Source organism: Poecilia reticulata, linkage group LG18 (genome assembly GCF_000633615.1).
Source record: "Poecilia reticulata strain Guanapo linkage group LG18, Guppy_female_1.0+MT, whole genome shotgun sequence".
Classification (NCBI taxonomy): domain Eukaryota; kingdom Metazoa; phylum Chordata; class Actinopteri; order Cyprinodontiformes; family Poeciliidae; genus Poecilia; species Poecilia reticulata.
In genome coordinates, this window is record NC_024348.1 from 18,082,253 (window position 1) to 18,099,443 (window position 17,191).

At 38.0% G+C, this 17,191-nt stretch overlaps 1 protein-coding gene across 2 annotated transcripts in view; it reads right to left on the minus strand.

The window, feature by feature from the left end:
• pcxb (pyruvate carboxylase b) overlaps window positions 1-16,118 on the minus strand; it is a 391,361-nt gene extending 375,243 nt beyond the window's left edge. The window contains exon 1 of one of the 2 annotated variants that reach the window (XM_008435894.2): window positions 15,683-16,118. In XM_008435894.2, coding sequence (XP_008434116.1) covers window positions 15,683-15,684 — 2 coding nt within the window. In that variant the 5' untranslated portion in view covers window positions 15,685-16,118. Of the gene's footprint in view, window positions 1-2,707; window positions 2,768-15,682 lie in introns of those variants that run through there. The other variant, XM_008435895.2, reaches the window with a different exon arrangement.
• Between the last annotated feature and the right edge of the window lie 1,073 nt (window positions 16,119-17,191).

The window sequence follows — 17,191 nt, forward strand, 5'->3', positions numbered from 1 at the left end:
TACTGCTAACATCAAAGTTTATTTGTGCAGCACATTTCAGCAGCTTGGCGGCTCATAAAAACAGAAAATTATAGAGTAATAGAGAAAACACCATACAGTCCACAACTGAAGAGACATTATATTTTGATGAGTGAAATCACCAAAATCACATCAAATCATACATGTTGGTCAATGTTTCTTCTCAACAGGTGAAAATCTCACATTTCTGCTCTTATCAATACAGCGTATGGCTGATCTGTTGATCGTTTTTCTATATTTTTATATTCTAGATTTGCCTGCATCGTGGTTTTTTAACATATAGTTTTTTGTTTCGTTGCTCATTTCTGTCATCACAGCTTAAATTTCCTACTTGAGGCTCCACTAAAAGATTATCTTATTAACTGATTAATAATTGGGCAGCAAAAGATGCTCAACTTTTTTACTGAATTCAAACCAGATGGAGATAAAACCCGAGTTATAAGTACAACATATTTACAAACTTTATCTTAAATAAAAATGTATTTGTAGTTTTGGCTTAATTACTTCTCTGGCTGTGTCATTTCAGAAAATTACCATTTCTTTTTTGAGTCTATACTCCAGCTGCTAAATCATTCCAATTATCAATTCATCACGATAAATCCGATTAATCGTTTCAGCTCGCTGTCCACCGGCCAGGCGGTTTGGACACGGCAGCTGCAACCGGCCGGCCGACGACCAGGAAGTAAAGGATGTTTGTCAGCAGCAGGAGGTTAGAGGGACAAACGTTTATTACAGCTGACAAGATTAACGAGCATTAATGAAATACGGACAAGGCTGCGGTTCATGTTCCGCAGATTTATCGACCATTATTTAAGATCTAATTTTTACCTCAACAGCCAAACTGTTGGGTTTATCAGCCAAATGGTAAAATATGGGAGTCCGTTGCCCTCAGCAGCGGATCTGAAGGCGGCGTCCGGGGCTGATGCATCGTTTGCACCCTACAGCTTTGGCCGTTTTTTATTCCTGCACCACCTCAACTCACAGCCACCAAACACACATCCAGGGCATGGAAAATCCTTCTGGCATCAGAAACTTCACATTCACATTGATTTAATTTTATTTATTCATATTTTTGGATAATTTTCAGGTTTATCTCCAATGGCAGTTTTTATTTGTAGCATCTTTTTTCTTTCTACTTTCTGCAAACGTTATTTATTTGACCTCATTTTAGTTTGTATAGGGGGCTGTACAGTGATGCAGTTGGTAGAGCTGTTGCCTTGCAGCAAGAAGGCTCTGGGTTCGATTCCCGGCCCCGGTCTTTCTGCATGGAGTTTGCATGTTCTCTCTGTGCATGCGTGGGTTTTCTCCGGGTACTCCGGTTTCCTCCCACAGTCCAAAAACATGGACTGTGGGAGGAAATGTCAGGTTAATTGGCCTCTCCAAATTGCACCTAGGTGTGAGTGTGTGTGTGTGTCTGTGTTGCCCAGCGACAGACTGGTGTCCTGTCCAGGGTGACCCGCCTCTCGCCCGGAATGTTAGCTGGAGATCGGCACCAGCACCTCCCGACCCCACCAAGGGACCAGGGTGTAAAGAAAATGGATGTTTGTCTGCCGTCTAGGGATTTATTTGTGGGTTAAAATCTGCCCAAACTTTATTGCTATACTTTATATTATTTTTCAATTGTGTTGTAAGTGAAAAAAGCAAATAAAGCAATGAAGGGTTAAAAGCACCAATTCATTTGTTTTAATCAGCTCCCCTAAAAATCCTGCTTAAATTTGAATTTTTTTTTTTTAATCAAGAGCGTTTTTCACTTATTCTGAGGCTTTTAGCACTAAATGTACAAATCAATTAGGCTTTGGGATTTTTAGAGCTTGGAGTCAATTATTTTAATCAAATTATGAGTTTTCAATTAAATTGGGGCTGTTCAATTATGATTTTGGTCCCAAATAATCATAAAAAATTATGCAATTCATCCCCCCCCCCCCCCCACTCTGCTTTCAAGCATATTTTTATTCACTTCAATGAGCAATCATGTTAAATAATTACGTTTTAAACACTGCCCAAAATGTTGTAATTATGATTTTATCCTCAACATAATAGAGTACCTTTAACAAGAGGGGAAACTGCTGGATTAAAAGGGGGAAAACTAAAATAAATTGACTATTTTTTCTCTTTCAATTAAACCGATCTCCTTAAAAGGTCAAAGCAAGCTTCTACATAAAAGAGCGGTGCTCAATTTGCTGGCTTACAAGGGTTTTACTATAAAAACACTGCTTAGTCCAGCGTAGTGAGAAGACTCCGACAGCTCTCACCCAATAAAATGATTTAAAAACAGGAAAAAAGGACAGTTTTTCCAAGAAGCCATTAACTGATTTTCCTCCTGACATGAAAACCTGAATCTACCAGCTGCAAGAGACAGCTAATTAGAGACAATGAGCTTCAGGTGTGATTGTGGTGGGTTTTTTCTGCCAAATTATACCAACGAAGCCTGCAAATTACACAAAACTTTAAAACAAAAACATTATCACATCTTCAGCTTGAGTTACAGCGATAGAAACAAGGTTAATGTTCGAGTTTGAAGGGAAATAATAACTGAATGGGATGTGGAGTGAGTTCAACAAGTTTGTCCCGTCAGTAAAATATTATTAAAAAGTGACACGCGGCGCTATTTTCTTAAACAACAAGGTGTAATAAATGTGAATATTTGGGGGGAAAGAGCAGAGAAACGTGGGAAAATGTTTAAAACTACCTCAACCAGTCGCTCAGCAGCTCACGCAATGCGCAGACACTTCCAGATTCAGACAAGCATGCACAGATTTATCACGTCTTCTTCTGGGAGCCACAGCGCCTCACTAATAGTCTGTTGCTGCCACCCTGTGCTCAAACAGCGGTACTGCAGCTAAAGAAGGCCACGCTTTAGAGGGGACTGCACCAAAATCTAAAAATAAATACAAGGTCATATTTTTTTTTTTTTTTTTTTAAGTGAATTCACTTGTCTACCTGCTGGGTTTTAAATCTGAGTTTGCTTGTTGTTTTTTAGTAAATTATTGTGGACTAATACTGTATTTTTCTTTTCACTGAACACCCTATTTATAGGATTTTTATTTATAAATAGCATTTATTAAGCTTTTCTTCGTGCAACAACACTTTTGAAACACTAAATCAAATACACTTAAAAACTGGGTGACATTAAGGAAATTAAATAAGTGACTTTCTTTCTGTTTAACCCTTTAACTGGCACTGAAGAGCAGACTGTGGTAAATAAAACCACTGTTATGTCTTTTTGGACTGTATATGTGCCTTGACAATGCACCCAGGCCGTAACAATACACTTTTTCAACACAAAAGCAACAATGTGGCAAGGTAAAACAGATACAGCTTCCCAAGGACAGAAGAGAGCAGGAAAGAAACTGCAGACACCAACTTTAAGCCTTTAGTTGCTACACTGCACTTTTTAGAAAGGAAAAGTTTTACTGAAGCGAAAGTTTCATTTCTCTCAAGAACAACTCAAACCCCTTCTTGAATGAATGTGAAATTTGATATTTTGTTGCAGGTATCAGGAAGCTCCCCTGCATACTGGAAACACCAAACCAGGAAATTAAACATCAAGACAACATGGACGATCACTGTAGCGCCAAGAACGCATCGAAGAAAGATGTTGAGACTGCACAAAAACCTCTGCAGTGATGTTACGGTGGTTCGTTGTTAACATTAACATTAACCATGTTTCACAAAACTGGAACACTTTTTTTGCATCACACGTGTCGGGTGATCAACAACTGGATGTTACTGCTGGCGGAAAAGACAAAGACGACGACAGGAAGTGATCAAATGAAGACGCCCCACCATGATTTCTAATGACTTATCACGTGATTTTAATTTGGTTTTCTATTTAATGGAAGCACCACAATTGCATAATTGTGTGTTTTCCAACATTAGTGAAATATCAACATAGTTTTATGTACATTTGTAATGAAAACACAGCTATCGTTAGCATGTCAAGGTCGCCGAACAAGAAACATGAATGTCATTTAAATTTTTTGCATGATGTTTTGGTTTCTGGTTCCATAAGTCATAAAAAAAAAATCAAAGTTTTGCTAAGTTACAATTTTTAAAATGACCACAAAAAACATGTTTATAGTTGAATATGTCTCTGAGCATATAAATCCTCTTAACTTTATCAAATCTGTACACAGTTCTTGTGAAGAATACAGATTTGCTTTTACCTGAATGTTGAAATCTTTCTCAGCTTTTCTGGTTTCTTTTATGGATTTGTGGGAACCAGTGACAGTGATATATGATGAGAAGTGAAAAAGATGAAAATGCCACCAGTTTGCAGCATGGCAGGTTTAATGACGATTCATTTAAAATTTGTTCTTTCATCTTTGGTTCTTTTTGATCTTGAAGCTATGACAATCTGTTCCCCTGCAGAAGGAAGAGATTTCATCACAGCTCGGTATTAATATGTAAAGTCGTGGTTGCAAATTCTGACTAATTCAAACAATGTAGTTGGTGTCTCTCTGTCTTTCCCATTGCAGCTTAACGTTTACAGTTATTTATGACCCATATTTCTGTTGTAAACTCTTGAAATCCAATATTCACCTTTTTTGCAGTCAATGTTAGTTTAGGGTAAGCAAATACAATCCAAGAGTGAACATGGTAAGAAAAGACAAAGATCTTTTTCATTCAATCCCCAAAACATCTACTCAAAACTAATTTTGTCCTCTTCTTCGTTTTTGTCTTCTACTTTCTTTTCTTCTCACTTCCTTACATAAAGTGTGTATGACTGTAACGAGAGTTTAACGTCTGAAAATTAAGATAAGAATGAAGGTGTGGTTTGGGAAGAATCCTCATCATGCTCTGAAGGTTACAATTTGAGTCATTTTGGTTTTGGCGCTGAAATGTCAGATCCCTCATTTAAATCCTGACAAATCTGCAGACATTTCTGTTCTCTGCAATGGATTTTAAATATCAAGAGGGAAACTTGCATTTTGTTTGCATGTCAACTTTTCACTCTAGCTGCGTTTACATTGACGTTTCAAAAATAAATTCACTGAATGGCTGTATCAAGATTTCGCAAACATTTTTCACATAATCAACAACTGGATGTCGCCACTGGCACAAACCACGAAGAAGAAGACAACAGGAAGATGATGGCGCAGCATGTTTAATGTGTGAATGTCCATCAGTTAGTGACCATAAGCACAAGCACACTTTAATTCCATCCATCCATCCATTTTCTTTACACCCTTGTCCCTTGGTGGGTTGGGAGGGTTGCTGGTGCCCATCTCCAGCTAACGTTCCGGGCGACCTGTCCAGGGGGACACCCTGGATAGGTCGCCAGTCTGTCGCAGGGCAACACAGAGACACACAGGACAAACAACCATGCACACACACACTCACACCTAGGGACAAATTAACCTAACAGTCGTGTTTTTGGATTGTGGGAGGAAGCTGGAGTACCCGGAGAAAACCCACGCATGCACAGGGAGAACATGCAAATTCCATGCAGAAAGACCGGGGCCGGGAATCAAACCCAGAACCTTCTTGCTACAAGGCAACAGCTCTACCAACTGCGCCACTGTGCAGCCCCACACTTTAATTATGCAGCAAGAATAAAACACTAACAAATCTACAACGCATAAAGAAGTTTTGGTTCTAGACTTAGGCCCCGTTTACACAACGATTTCGGGTGAAAACGGAAAAGTTTTGCTGCGTTCGTAGTGTACATTTACACAAAACCACCGAATGTTTTCTCTGACAACAGCACAGATTGAAAACGGGTTCCAGAGTGCGATGTTTCTGAAACGTACCGATGTCCATTGTTGTGTAAACAGAGGCCCCGTTTACACAACAACGATTTCGGGTAAAAATGGAAGAGTTTTGTTGCGTCTTATCAAGTTGAGTTATTATTAAACAAGTTCTTGTTTGTCATCAGCTGTAATCTGAGCATGATGAAAGTGACCTGCTTTGTCTCACAGTCGGCTCTTGAGTCCCAACAAACATTAACAAACCGTCCAAATCATCTGTCCAAAAACAAGACCAAAGTCCGCTCACCACCACGAAATCACATCAGCTCACAGCGGCGTGAGAGCGTTTCCCAGCCAAACCCAATCAGCTGTGAGCAAAAACCGAATAAACGTAGCTTTGACTGAAACAGAAGGGGAATAAATTGCCGCCAGGCAAAGACCAACAGATGCGCGTTGTGTTATTCAAGTACTGGTGTCAGTATTTGTAAAGGTTTCTGAAATGCTGGCTTCATCATGTAGGGATGCTCAGAAACCAGAGTTACACCGATCCAAACTGTGATTGTGTCACTGGTGACAAGTAGTCTGCGTCAAATATGTAAAATATTAACCCATATCTTCACAATCACGCTGTTCAAACTGCAGATGACTCTCAAACTCATTTACACAAATGAACCAACCAAAGGGGACAAACTAAATAAACCCCTCAGGTGTGAAAACACCCTAAATTACCATCACCATGGTTAGCTACCATCCTAAGACAACTGTTCAGGATGTAATCTGCTGAAGCCCTTCAGCAAAAATGCCACTGCTTCTTTCCAACAGGCTTTTAAAGGTCCAGAGGAATGTGACCTTTGCCCTTTTGTTGAGTGCAATCAAACGTCCACACAACAGAGACAGAGAGGTTGTTCTTGTTTCAGAAGTAGGCAAGTTTCATGTGAAAGCTGTTCGTTTATAGCATTATTCTCCAAGATGCAAGTCATGCTTTTCTGACTGTGATCGCCACAACTCCTGTAACTCTGGGGTTAGACCAGTGTCCAAACTGGTGTCCAAACTGGGCCAAAACTGGCAAATTTAAACGACTGGTGGGTCGCAAAATTTATTAAACTAAAAATGCTAAATCATTTACATTTTTTCTTTACCTGCTGAACATAAAGGAGCATTTTTATAAACATCATTAAAGATCTAAAGCACAAAAAGGGCTTCGGACTGTTACCTTATAAGAAAACAAACATGTTTTGGGTCATCAGGTGTTTTCTGCTCTGTTGGCCCAGTTTTTACCATTTTTGACCTGTAGTCAGAGGCCGAATAAAACCATTTAGACGGCCACAAGTGGCCCGCAGGCCACACATTGGACACCCCTGGGTTAGACGACCTACATTGGAGTTTTCAGTTCAATTTGACCAATCAATCTCTATTCAGCTCTTGATGTCTTTAATACAGATGAAACTTCTCAAAAGAAAAATAGCGTATTTTATCAAATATTGAGGAAAGTGAAAACAAACCTGACATTCATTTAAAATCCCTGACCTGAAATAGGTCCAGTAATTTATTTCTTAAATGTACAGGATATTAAATTGAATGTCTGCTCAGAACCATGATTCTGCATTTTTACCAACGTTTTCTATACTGACCAGAAAAAGTCAATATCAGTCTATATATATATATCACAGATCAAACACTGATAACCAATCAGTCGAACTTTATTTATACTTTTCATACCATCAAATGAACCTAAATCAGTTCAAACAACCAGATTAGACTTAAAATAATTAAAACCTGTTTGTTTAACAGCGACTGAGGTCGGGTCGGGTCTGTTCCCTTCACACAGCTGCAGACTTTGACCTTCAAACCCTCTGACAGATGTTTGTCCCGACTCGCCCTGCAGACTGATGCAGATATTTCTCAACTGGGAGACAGGGATTAATAAAAAAAACGGGCAAAAAAATGTTCTAGAGGGGTACAGATTATTCAAAATTTAAACAATTAAGACAGTTAGTCTTCATGGACAGACGATGTCAAAACTATTTCCAGCATCAAGATCAGACCATGCAACACTCTGAAGAAACAGCAAAACAAAACTAAAAGTCCACCTCAGTGTGATGATCAATAAGTGTTTGGATTTGTAGTTTCATTCATTTTTTTAATGTTTATTGACCATTATTGGGTTATTCTTTGTGTTAATTTTATTGTTTGAGCTTCTTTATAGTTTCTCTCTGTTTATATCAACTTCAGGTTTCTTTTCTTCCTTTTCATGCCCTCTGTTTTGCTCATCTTTCACCTCAGCCTGCCCTTCTGCTCCCCTTCCCAGCTGTTTATCATCCTGCTTCCTGCTCCAGCTGCATCCACTCACCTGTAATTAGCTCTTCGTCACGCTTGTCATTTCCACTTCTCCCAAAGCATTTAAGCTAATTTCCTCCCTCACTCGCTAATGCATCTTTTCTTCACCTGCACGACATATTTTGTATATTTGGTCATACTGCAAAAACTGCACTCTTTTTGCAATTTGGCCGATTGCAAAAAACTATAAATAACCAATCTTTAAAAAGCCTGACCTGCCAAGACCAATTTTTGTTGTCTGAAATGTTGCTAAATTTAGCTATAAACAGTTATTGTGAACTGCAAATGTGCAGAAATGACCTGGTGAGCGGGTTTGTCAGTCAAACCTCGGTCAATGGAGAGCAAAATGAGGATAAGATGGGCTTCACATGTAAGTATCGGCCGATCACCGATCTCCCAAAATTAAGTGAATCAGCGGGCCGATAAATCGGTGCACCCCTAGTTATATGTGAGTTCTGAGCTTCGTCAAGAAAGGAAAGGGATCAACGCCCCCTTCAGCACAACAACAACAGAAAAACCAAAACAAAAAGGAGGATAAGTTGATGAAACCGGTCAAATCATTTAGAAAACAAATGTTTCAAGTTAGCTGGTTATTCACACAACTGAATCACGGGGTGCACATACTTTCTGTAAGTGCACCTCACTAAGTGTAACTTTGTTCTCATGGTTGTAAATCTTCAGTGTGGTTCTAGAAAGCCCTGGAGAGAGCAGTGAGTATCACTTCCACTCATCTGTAACATAACACTAAAGCTGAATGAAATTATAGCTGGAAAGCTACAATCACACATGGAGCAGCTACTCCCTGCCAAATGTCCTCCATGACCCACTCTCTCTCTCACTTTGGACGGCAACAAGACAGCAGAAAAAGGACAAATAAGACTTTAAAACCAAGTTAATGAAGCTACACGAACAGATCTGCCTGATGTTACAAGCTACTGGGAGCACTGGGAGCACTGGTTCACACATTAACCTCACAGGGATCAAAGTTCCTAGAGATCAATGGTTTGTCACAAAACCTGTTACATGGTTTCAACTTTATTCTAATTGACCCAAACTTGAATCTGGATTTCTGCCAATGTCTGAGCAGCAGACGTCAACCTTTCCTGGTTCACAACACGCCTAATCATTCAGATATATTTAGGGCTGGACAACATGACTGAAAAAACGTATCACTACATAAGCATTTCATATGAGTCCATCAATAACTATTGATCACTTTTTTGTTTTAAATATCTAAAATACTTCCAATTCAATTCAATTCAAAAATACTTTGTTAATCCCAAAAGGAAATTAAATAACATTAATAAATATAATAATAAAAATCAATTAAATAATCTTGTGACATGATCTTTCCTGTTTTATCCAGTTTCCTCTCATTCATTTTCTCTTTTCACTTTGCATAATTTTTTAATTTTTAAGAAATTATGAGCCACAGTAGCAAAACCTTAAACTGCTTCTGCGCTAGTTACTCAACAGGTTGCTAGGTAACCAAAGAGTGAGTGAGTTGCTAGGCAACCAAAGAGTGAGCGAGTGAGTGAATGAGTGAGTTCCTTTGATTCCACCAACTTTGCTTAGATGGCCTTGAGAGACTGACCAGCTGAAGCCTTTCCTCTGCCTACATCCCCCAGAATGCTGTGCGGTTCTGGATTGGAATTAAGTGAAATGATTTAATATTCCATCTGACATATTATGGATATTGATCACATGTCAATCACGATATGTCTTTGATTTATTGCTTAGTCATACCAGATATGATCAGTGGGGAAATTTTAAAGCGCCGTTTTAGTGTGTACTATGCATGTGACCCACTGCCTTTTATTCTCAAAAATAAAAAACATGGCACCATTCGGTGTTGTTTGGTGATTTTTGCATCATTCTGCATTACAGCGCCGCCGATTGGCCTGGCATACCCACTACACCATATCATGTCTGGTAAACAATTTTATCTTTTGTCATTTTTTTATAGCTTTAGCAACAAATTGAAACAAACTGTATCCATGTGAAATACTGTGACCCAAAATATCCGATTAAAAACTGTTTATCCAGTTTCTTTCACTCGTCTCACACAAAGAGCCACGAAGCCGATGGGAGTCCAGCAGCATCCATCACTTCAGAACATTTTCTATGAAATAATAACTGGACAGGTCCAGAAAATCATCTCATATCCGCCACTCAGACTACCAGCCTCTTTCCTGTGGTCAGCATGCAGACTGAAACGCTTTCCTTCGAAGCCATAAGCAGCAACAAACACTAAAATGTAACTGTAGCCAATTGTCTTCTAGATTTTAAACTATATTACTATATCTATAATATTCATGTCTCTTATAATGGATCTATTACAGAAATGTGAATGTAACGTTATGGTTATGGATTTGGGCAAGACAAATTTAATTTGGACAATAAAGCTCGTCCTCGAAATAAGGAAACGACATAGTGCACACAAGAGTAAGTTGTGACTCAGTCAGTGGTGCTTTTGGTTTACCACTCTCCAAACATGCAAACACTGCAAAAGGTTCGTCTAGTTTCCACCTGATTTATCTCAGAAATCACTATTGATCGCCTCTTACTTGCAAAGGCTTGCAAAACACTCACAATCCCACAAAACAGTTTCAGTTTTATAGATTCAACAGCTAGGAACATTTGTTAGATCAAACTAATGTCTTAACACATTTAGAGAATAGGCACTTACAGAATACTGTGGAAAGTACCATTTTCAATTTCATTTGTTTTAGCACTAGCATGAGATTAAATGTTTCAGATTACCAAATAAATACAACATCAGGCTGACTGAAATGACCTGGGTAAACACACAAAAAGAAGAATTCAAATTATTATGTCATTTATTACGGGAACCTGGCCCTATGTGAAAAAATAATTCCCTAAAAACCTGGTGACTGGTTGTGCCTTTTATTGCACCAACGCGCTTCTGCAACATCTGGCAATGAGTCTGATTGATTGATAAATTTTGCTTTAAATTCAGTCACATTTGATGATTATAAAAACATTTATGTATTTCTTATATAAATTTTAAGTTGCTTATGGTTATATTTGTATTTACAGATATTTAACTCTTTGGGTGGAGTAATTTGACGACGAATACGCCGTCTATTTCCCCTTGGGGATCAAATAAGAATATCATATTCTATGTATATATTTATATTTGGGTATTTATCTATTATACATATATTTGAATATAGATTATAGATTCAATTCAAGTTGAATTAAATTTATCCCATAAGAAAATTTAATATTGTTATTCATGCCATCCGAGTTTCTTTGAAGTTTCCATGGATGTTGTGGCAGAAAGGATTTCCTGTAGCAGTCAGTCTTGCATTCCATCTGAAGAAGCCTGACTGAAGATTATTACTGTAAGACAGTTTTATGACCCTAATAAATCAACAGCTCAATATCCGAGCAGCAGAGATGATATTTCACATGTCCTGGATGGCATCATCAGTTGTTGGCAAGCACTGCTAATCCACCTCGTTTGCTTTTGCCGCTCCTCTTTAAATCCGGGCAGAAAGACGCTTCAGATCGTTTGAACTTCCTCTTTCTCTCTCCGCTCTGCCTCCATGCATTCTCCTTTCCAACTCCACTGGGATTTGGGGTCGAAGGTCAGGTATTATTTGAGTTCTGAGATGCTAGTCAGCTCCTCCCAGGTGTAAAAACAACATCCGGTTGTCACGGTTACGCATCACAGCGACAGTTGTGATGTGTAATGAGAAAGTAAAAATGTTACAACAAAAATCCTCCCAGCTGCATCCAAACCCAGACATATTTTTCAAAATGAAGCAACCAGTCAAGCAAATAAATTAAAGTTTACAAAACAGACAAAATCTAGGATGTTGTTCTACGTTATTAGTTGGCCTCCTGGATGAGTCAACATTACACTCAAGAGTAATTTTGGTAGGCCAGCCACTCCTTATGAATAGATAATAAGGAGATAGATGTACATCTGTTCTTGAATTTTCTTAAATCAAGTCATGATGTTTAGATCCTTCAGCCTACTTCATGTTGTCAGACGGGTCCCATTGAAGCGACATGTGGAATCCATAAGTCAGGCAGTCATCAGACTGGGTGCGGCAGTGGAACAAACTTCTATTTGTCTGCCATAAATATTGATTTAATGATCTAAAACATGTAAGTGTGATAAAAAGCAAAGAGCGTGGCCCGTGTGCAGCAGGTTCTGTTTGATCAGAGTCGCCCGGCTCCACTGGGCTCTGGGACAGACGTTGCGCATATTTTCCTGTTTGGCTGCAGAGTAAAGGTTGCTTGAGGATGAGCAAACACCCGAATGACGCCGACACAACAACATGAAGGATGCAGTGAAGAGTATTATTATGGTTTTCAATATTTCCTTGAAACTGCTGAAATTTTGTGTTGATTCTGTTTGTGTGTTTTGACGTAAATCATGATGCCGTTTTTTTATTGTTTGTAAAATGTTAAAGTTGTTGAGGCTGTTGATTTGAACATGTGTTTTGATCTAGTTTGTGTCTTAAGGGTTTTTAGTATTTTTTATTACTTTATTGCTATGTTTGTGGTGTTAATGGTCTGAGGATTCTTAAATAAACAAACAAACAAACACAAAGGTTTGCAAATAAAACAATCTGAACATGAGTTGCCATCTAAATCTGGGAAAGGAAACTGAAGCCAATGTGTGGCCTACATGGATAATAAGCATCTTATGCAGGTTTCAACATGTAAACTGAGACGTTTTTTTTTTTTACAACCTGTGGCATTTATTTTGTTTGGAGTGATAGAAGAAAATCCCAATTTTGAATGTTTTTCACTGGATTCTGCGTAAAATTAACAGTTTTATGGTTTTGATTGTCAGGTTTTTATTCAGATCAAGACATATATTTGATTTATGTTACATAGTTTAACCACAGACAGAGAGCGTTATTAAATTTGGACTCATTTTCAGCTTTGCAAAGCATCGCTACGCCCTGATGACTTTGCATGTTTTGATTTTGGCTCAGAAACTACCAATAATTAGGCTGTTGACTTCATTTATTACGTATTTACAAACATCTACATAACGGCTCATATCTAATCATTTCACTTATTTGCTTTGATAGGTTTATTTTTTAGAGGTTTTTTTGTTGTTTTTAATATCAGACTGAAATTTAACAGACATAAATCACAACATATTTGGAATATTCGTAAATTGTTTCTTACTTTTTAAATTTCAGTATTCAGAACTGGCATTTAAATGATTCAAAGTTTGACTTCGATCAACATGAAGACGTTTGATGACATTTGATCACCAAGATTGTTTTTCTCCATTGTGTGAATCTTCACATTATTGACTACATGTAATAAAATGTTCAAAGAGTTTCTCCAAGATGTTGCAGACAATCAGTGGTCGTTTCTGATATGGGCCACATGGGCAGTTGCCCAGGGCGGTACTAAAAAGGGTGGGGAGTGGGCCGTTAGATTCTTGAGCCACCAGATAAAGTATACTTTTCTCTCAGATGTGTTTTCAAAAACGTTTTTTATTGGTTTTATTTGCACTAATTACACTACAACTTCACATCTGCCAGAATGTAGAAGAGTTCTTGTATTTTGATTGGTTAGGAGGCAGCAGAAGGACGGATTTATGCAAGAACCGCCACCGCCTGCATTTTTACTTCTTGTACAGCAACCTGATGTTTATTTAAAATGTTACAGCATTTCAAAGAGTTCATAATCTCACATATGTGGAAGAAAAACAGGACCGCAGCATCACTTGTCCTCCACATAATGTAGGACTTGCGCTATGTTTCACATCGGATTCAGCAGTTAATATGCAGGGAATGGTTTTGGGGACTTGGTGATCCCATGACGCCATTTTTGTTTTTCTAATAAGCTTTGAAGATTTTCCTACCTCTCCTCATGACAAAAATATAAAATCCAGTTCTTGTCCAACCTTATACTTGCCTAAAAACCTGGTGACTGGTTGTGCCTTTTATTGCACCTACGAGCTTCTGCAATATCTGGCAGTGAGTCTGATTGATCAGCGCTGATTGATTTTGTTTTAATTCAGTCATGTTTGAAGATTTTCAAACATTTACAGCCTGATTAAGATGACAGGACAGCATCTTTCAAGATTCTGTGCTAAAGTTACTGTCACAATTCTTGTTGTTTCAAATGTTTTGAAGTCCACAGTAAAAGTACTCATGATCTTTTAACCTTTTTTCCACTTTTTATCATGTTACAATGACAATATTTGATGGATTTTATTGGAACAAAGTAGGTAATAGTTGAGAAGCGATAGGAAAATTCAACATATCTTACAAATAATAATCATTCAGCCCAAAAAAGACTCACTGATGTAATCACAGTGAAAAGTGGCTCTGCAAATGCACCCCACACTTTTCAGATCTGTACATAAAAAAATTGTACAGACCAGATAATTATAAAATAACTGTCTCTCCACTTTATCAGAAGTGGAAAGCTTTATTGGTCAAAATTGAACAGCATATAAATATAAACTATAAACATAAGAAAGGAAATAAAAAAACACAATGATCCAACATTATTAGGTGCTGATTAGCATCTCAAAAGCTCAAATAATACCTGAACTACAACCACAAATTATTGAAAAATGAGGCTTTATGGATGCAGAGCAGGGCCAAAGAGCAGAGAGAGGGGGAGGAAGTTCACACCAACCCTGACTCTGCGTGACTTTCTAACCATGCAGCCAGATAGAGACTTAAAGACCAGTGGCAAAAGCAAATGATGTGGATTAGAAGTCAGTGCTTGTCAGTACATGATTGTGTCATTACTGTGGAATATCATCTCTGCAGCCTGGATGTTGAGTTTCTGTCTCATGACAGTCATGAGGCAGGAACAGAAACAGTCTTCAGTCAGAGGCTTCTTCAGATGTGTAGTAAGACTGACTGCTACAGGAGACGCTTCCTGCCCCCAGCATCACCATCCACAAGGACTCCTTGAAGATCCTTGAATGAGTTAATTAATTAATCGCATTATTCGCGATTAATGCGATTAATTGCTCTTACAAAGAGGGCCTTCTTTTTAAGAACAATTTGTTTACATAAACTTCACAATTCAATTTTATTTGCCATTTCTGCTTCATTTACTTTATAAGCGTAAAATGATTTCCAGTTCTAGTGTAAAATGTTCATTAGAATTTAAAGTTTATTGACATTTGAGAGGGTAAACTGGCATTATTATGTCATTACCATTATATTACAAAAAAAAAACATCAACATTATGGGACAATTTTTCTTCCATCAAAATTTGTTATTGTGACAAGCCTGTGACTTATTACATTTAATTTCCCCTTTGAATGAATAAAGTATTTTTAAGTTGACTGCAAAACCAACAATTTAACCACCTGCTTAATCTAATCACTGATTAATTAATTGTTTTAGTTCATCAATGTAAAATAAAATTGTAATTGTAGTTTTAAATAGGCCTGGTGACACTTTAAGCCATGCTTCTGAGTTGCAGGAAAACCTAGAAGTTGCAGAGTAACAGCTGTGTGGTTGCATGTGCTGCTATCACGCTGACAGCTCAGACACATGCAGGTCAGTTAGCCTTCTGGAGCAATGCCTGGTCCTGGAGCTGAATGCAATCCAGCCACACGCTCAAAACTCATTCATAAACGCGCACAATCTCCCGCAGGTACTCACATGCTGCCGCTGATTAGTCGGTTATCGGTAGGCGACGTGGAGAGAAGTAACCGGACACCGAATGTAAACAGCCGACAGTCAGGCAGTGTTTATGGGTCCACTTCCTCTATTGCTAATGAGCTCTACCTCACACACCTTCACAGACACGCTGCTTTACAAGAAGAGGCAGATATGTGGGCTTGAATGTACACAAACTCTCTCTGTCTCTGTCCCGCTGTGGCGCTCACGCAGCTTCACGCAAGCAGAAGGAGTCAGTTCGGAACGACCGAGCGGGCGCTCAGAGCTCCGGCTCTCACACTGTCACTCTGACCCTGCTGGCTCACTCCCTCAAGTGTTGGTAAAGGAGCTAGTACTCTTGGAGCTAGGTGCTAACTGTCTACTGCGGCTAACGTAGCTAGCAGCTGGTATCCTCGGTCTCCTTCTGGCGGATGTAGCAGTTCGCTGCTGCGCCTGCCTTCTATTTAATCTCTCTCCCTCTCTTCCTAAGCTTTCATCTCTCTCTCTCCGTTTGGCTTGAGGCAACTAGGCCACGCCCCCTCGCTCCTGCTCTCAGCCAATCACAGGGGAGGCAGGAGAAGCACGCGGTGAGTTTAAAGAGCACCAAACGTTCCAACATCACGTTGGTCACGTCACGTATTTATAACATTAAAATTCATGAAAAAGGCAAGAAATAATATATGTAAATCTTCCATTATTAATTAAATACATCATAAAAACATAATTAAATCATTAATTTTATCACTAAATAATTAAGTATATAATTAAATAATTAAATTACATCTGCCTGTTAAATAATTAATTTAAATAAGAAAATGTAATTTTAAGGAAAACTTTTATCTAGAAATATATATGATTATTTAGCTGTGTATTTATTTAATTTGTGGCACCCGGAGAGTGAAGCCAGCTACAAATAAACAAATAACTTGTGAAATAATTATTATAATACAATTATAATTATTTAAATGTGTCAGTTTTTCAAAATTAACTAAATAATTTATTAAACAGAATTAATTATGTATGTACCTCAATTAAATGTACTGATTTTATTTTAAAAGTAGAAACGGTAATTATTTCATGATTTATACAATTATTTTATGGTCCTGTGCTGAATGAAGCACAACATTAATTAATCTAAAAAAACATCACACTCAATAGGATTAGGGAGACTTCGATAGGATAGAAGAAATATATATGTATAATCTGAATTAATACAAATGCATGCCACATTTTGAAATTGTTCTATATTAGAACAATTTTTTTGAATTTCTCTCAGGAACTACTTGGTGTCGGTGTTTCGTATAAGGTTCCAATAACTTAAAATGAAGTTTGCTGTTTGTTTAAACGTGACAAAATATGAAGTAACTTGAATGGTGTAAAATCTATTTATACCAAACTTACTGTTTTCCCTCGCCTTTGCTTTTCCTTTTCTTTCAGTGATTAATGTAAAGACGAGCTCTTGTAAGCCTGGTAAAAAGGTTGGCTGTGTGTGAAAGATGAGAGCATCTCAGG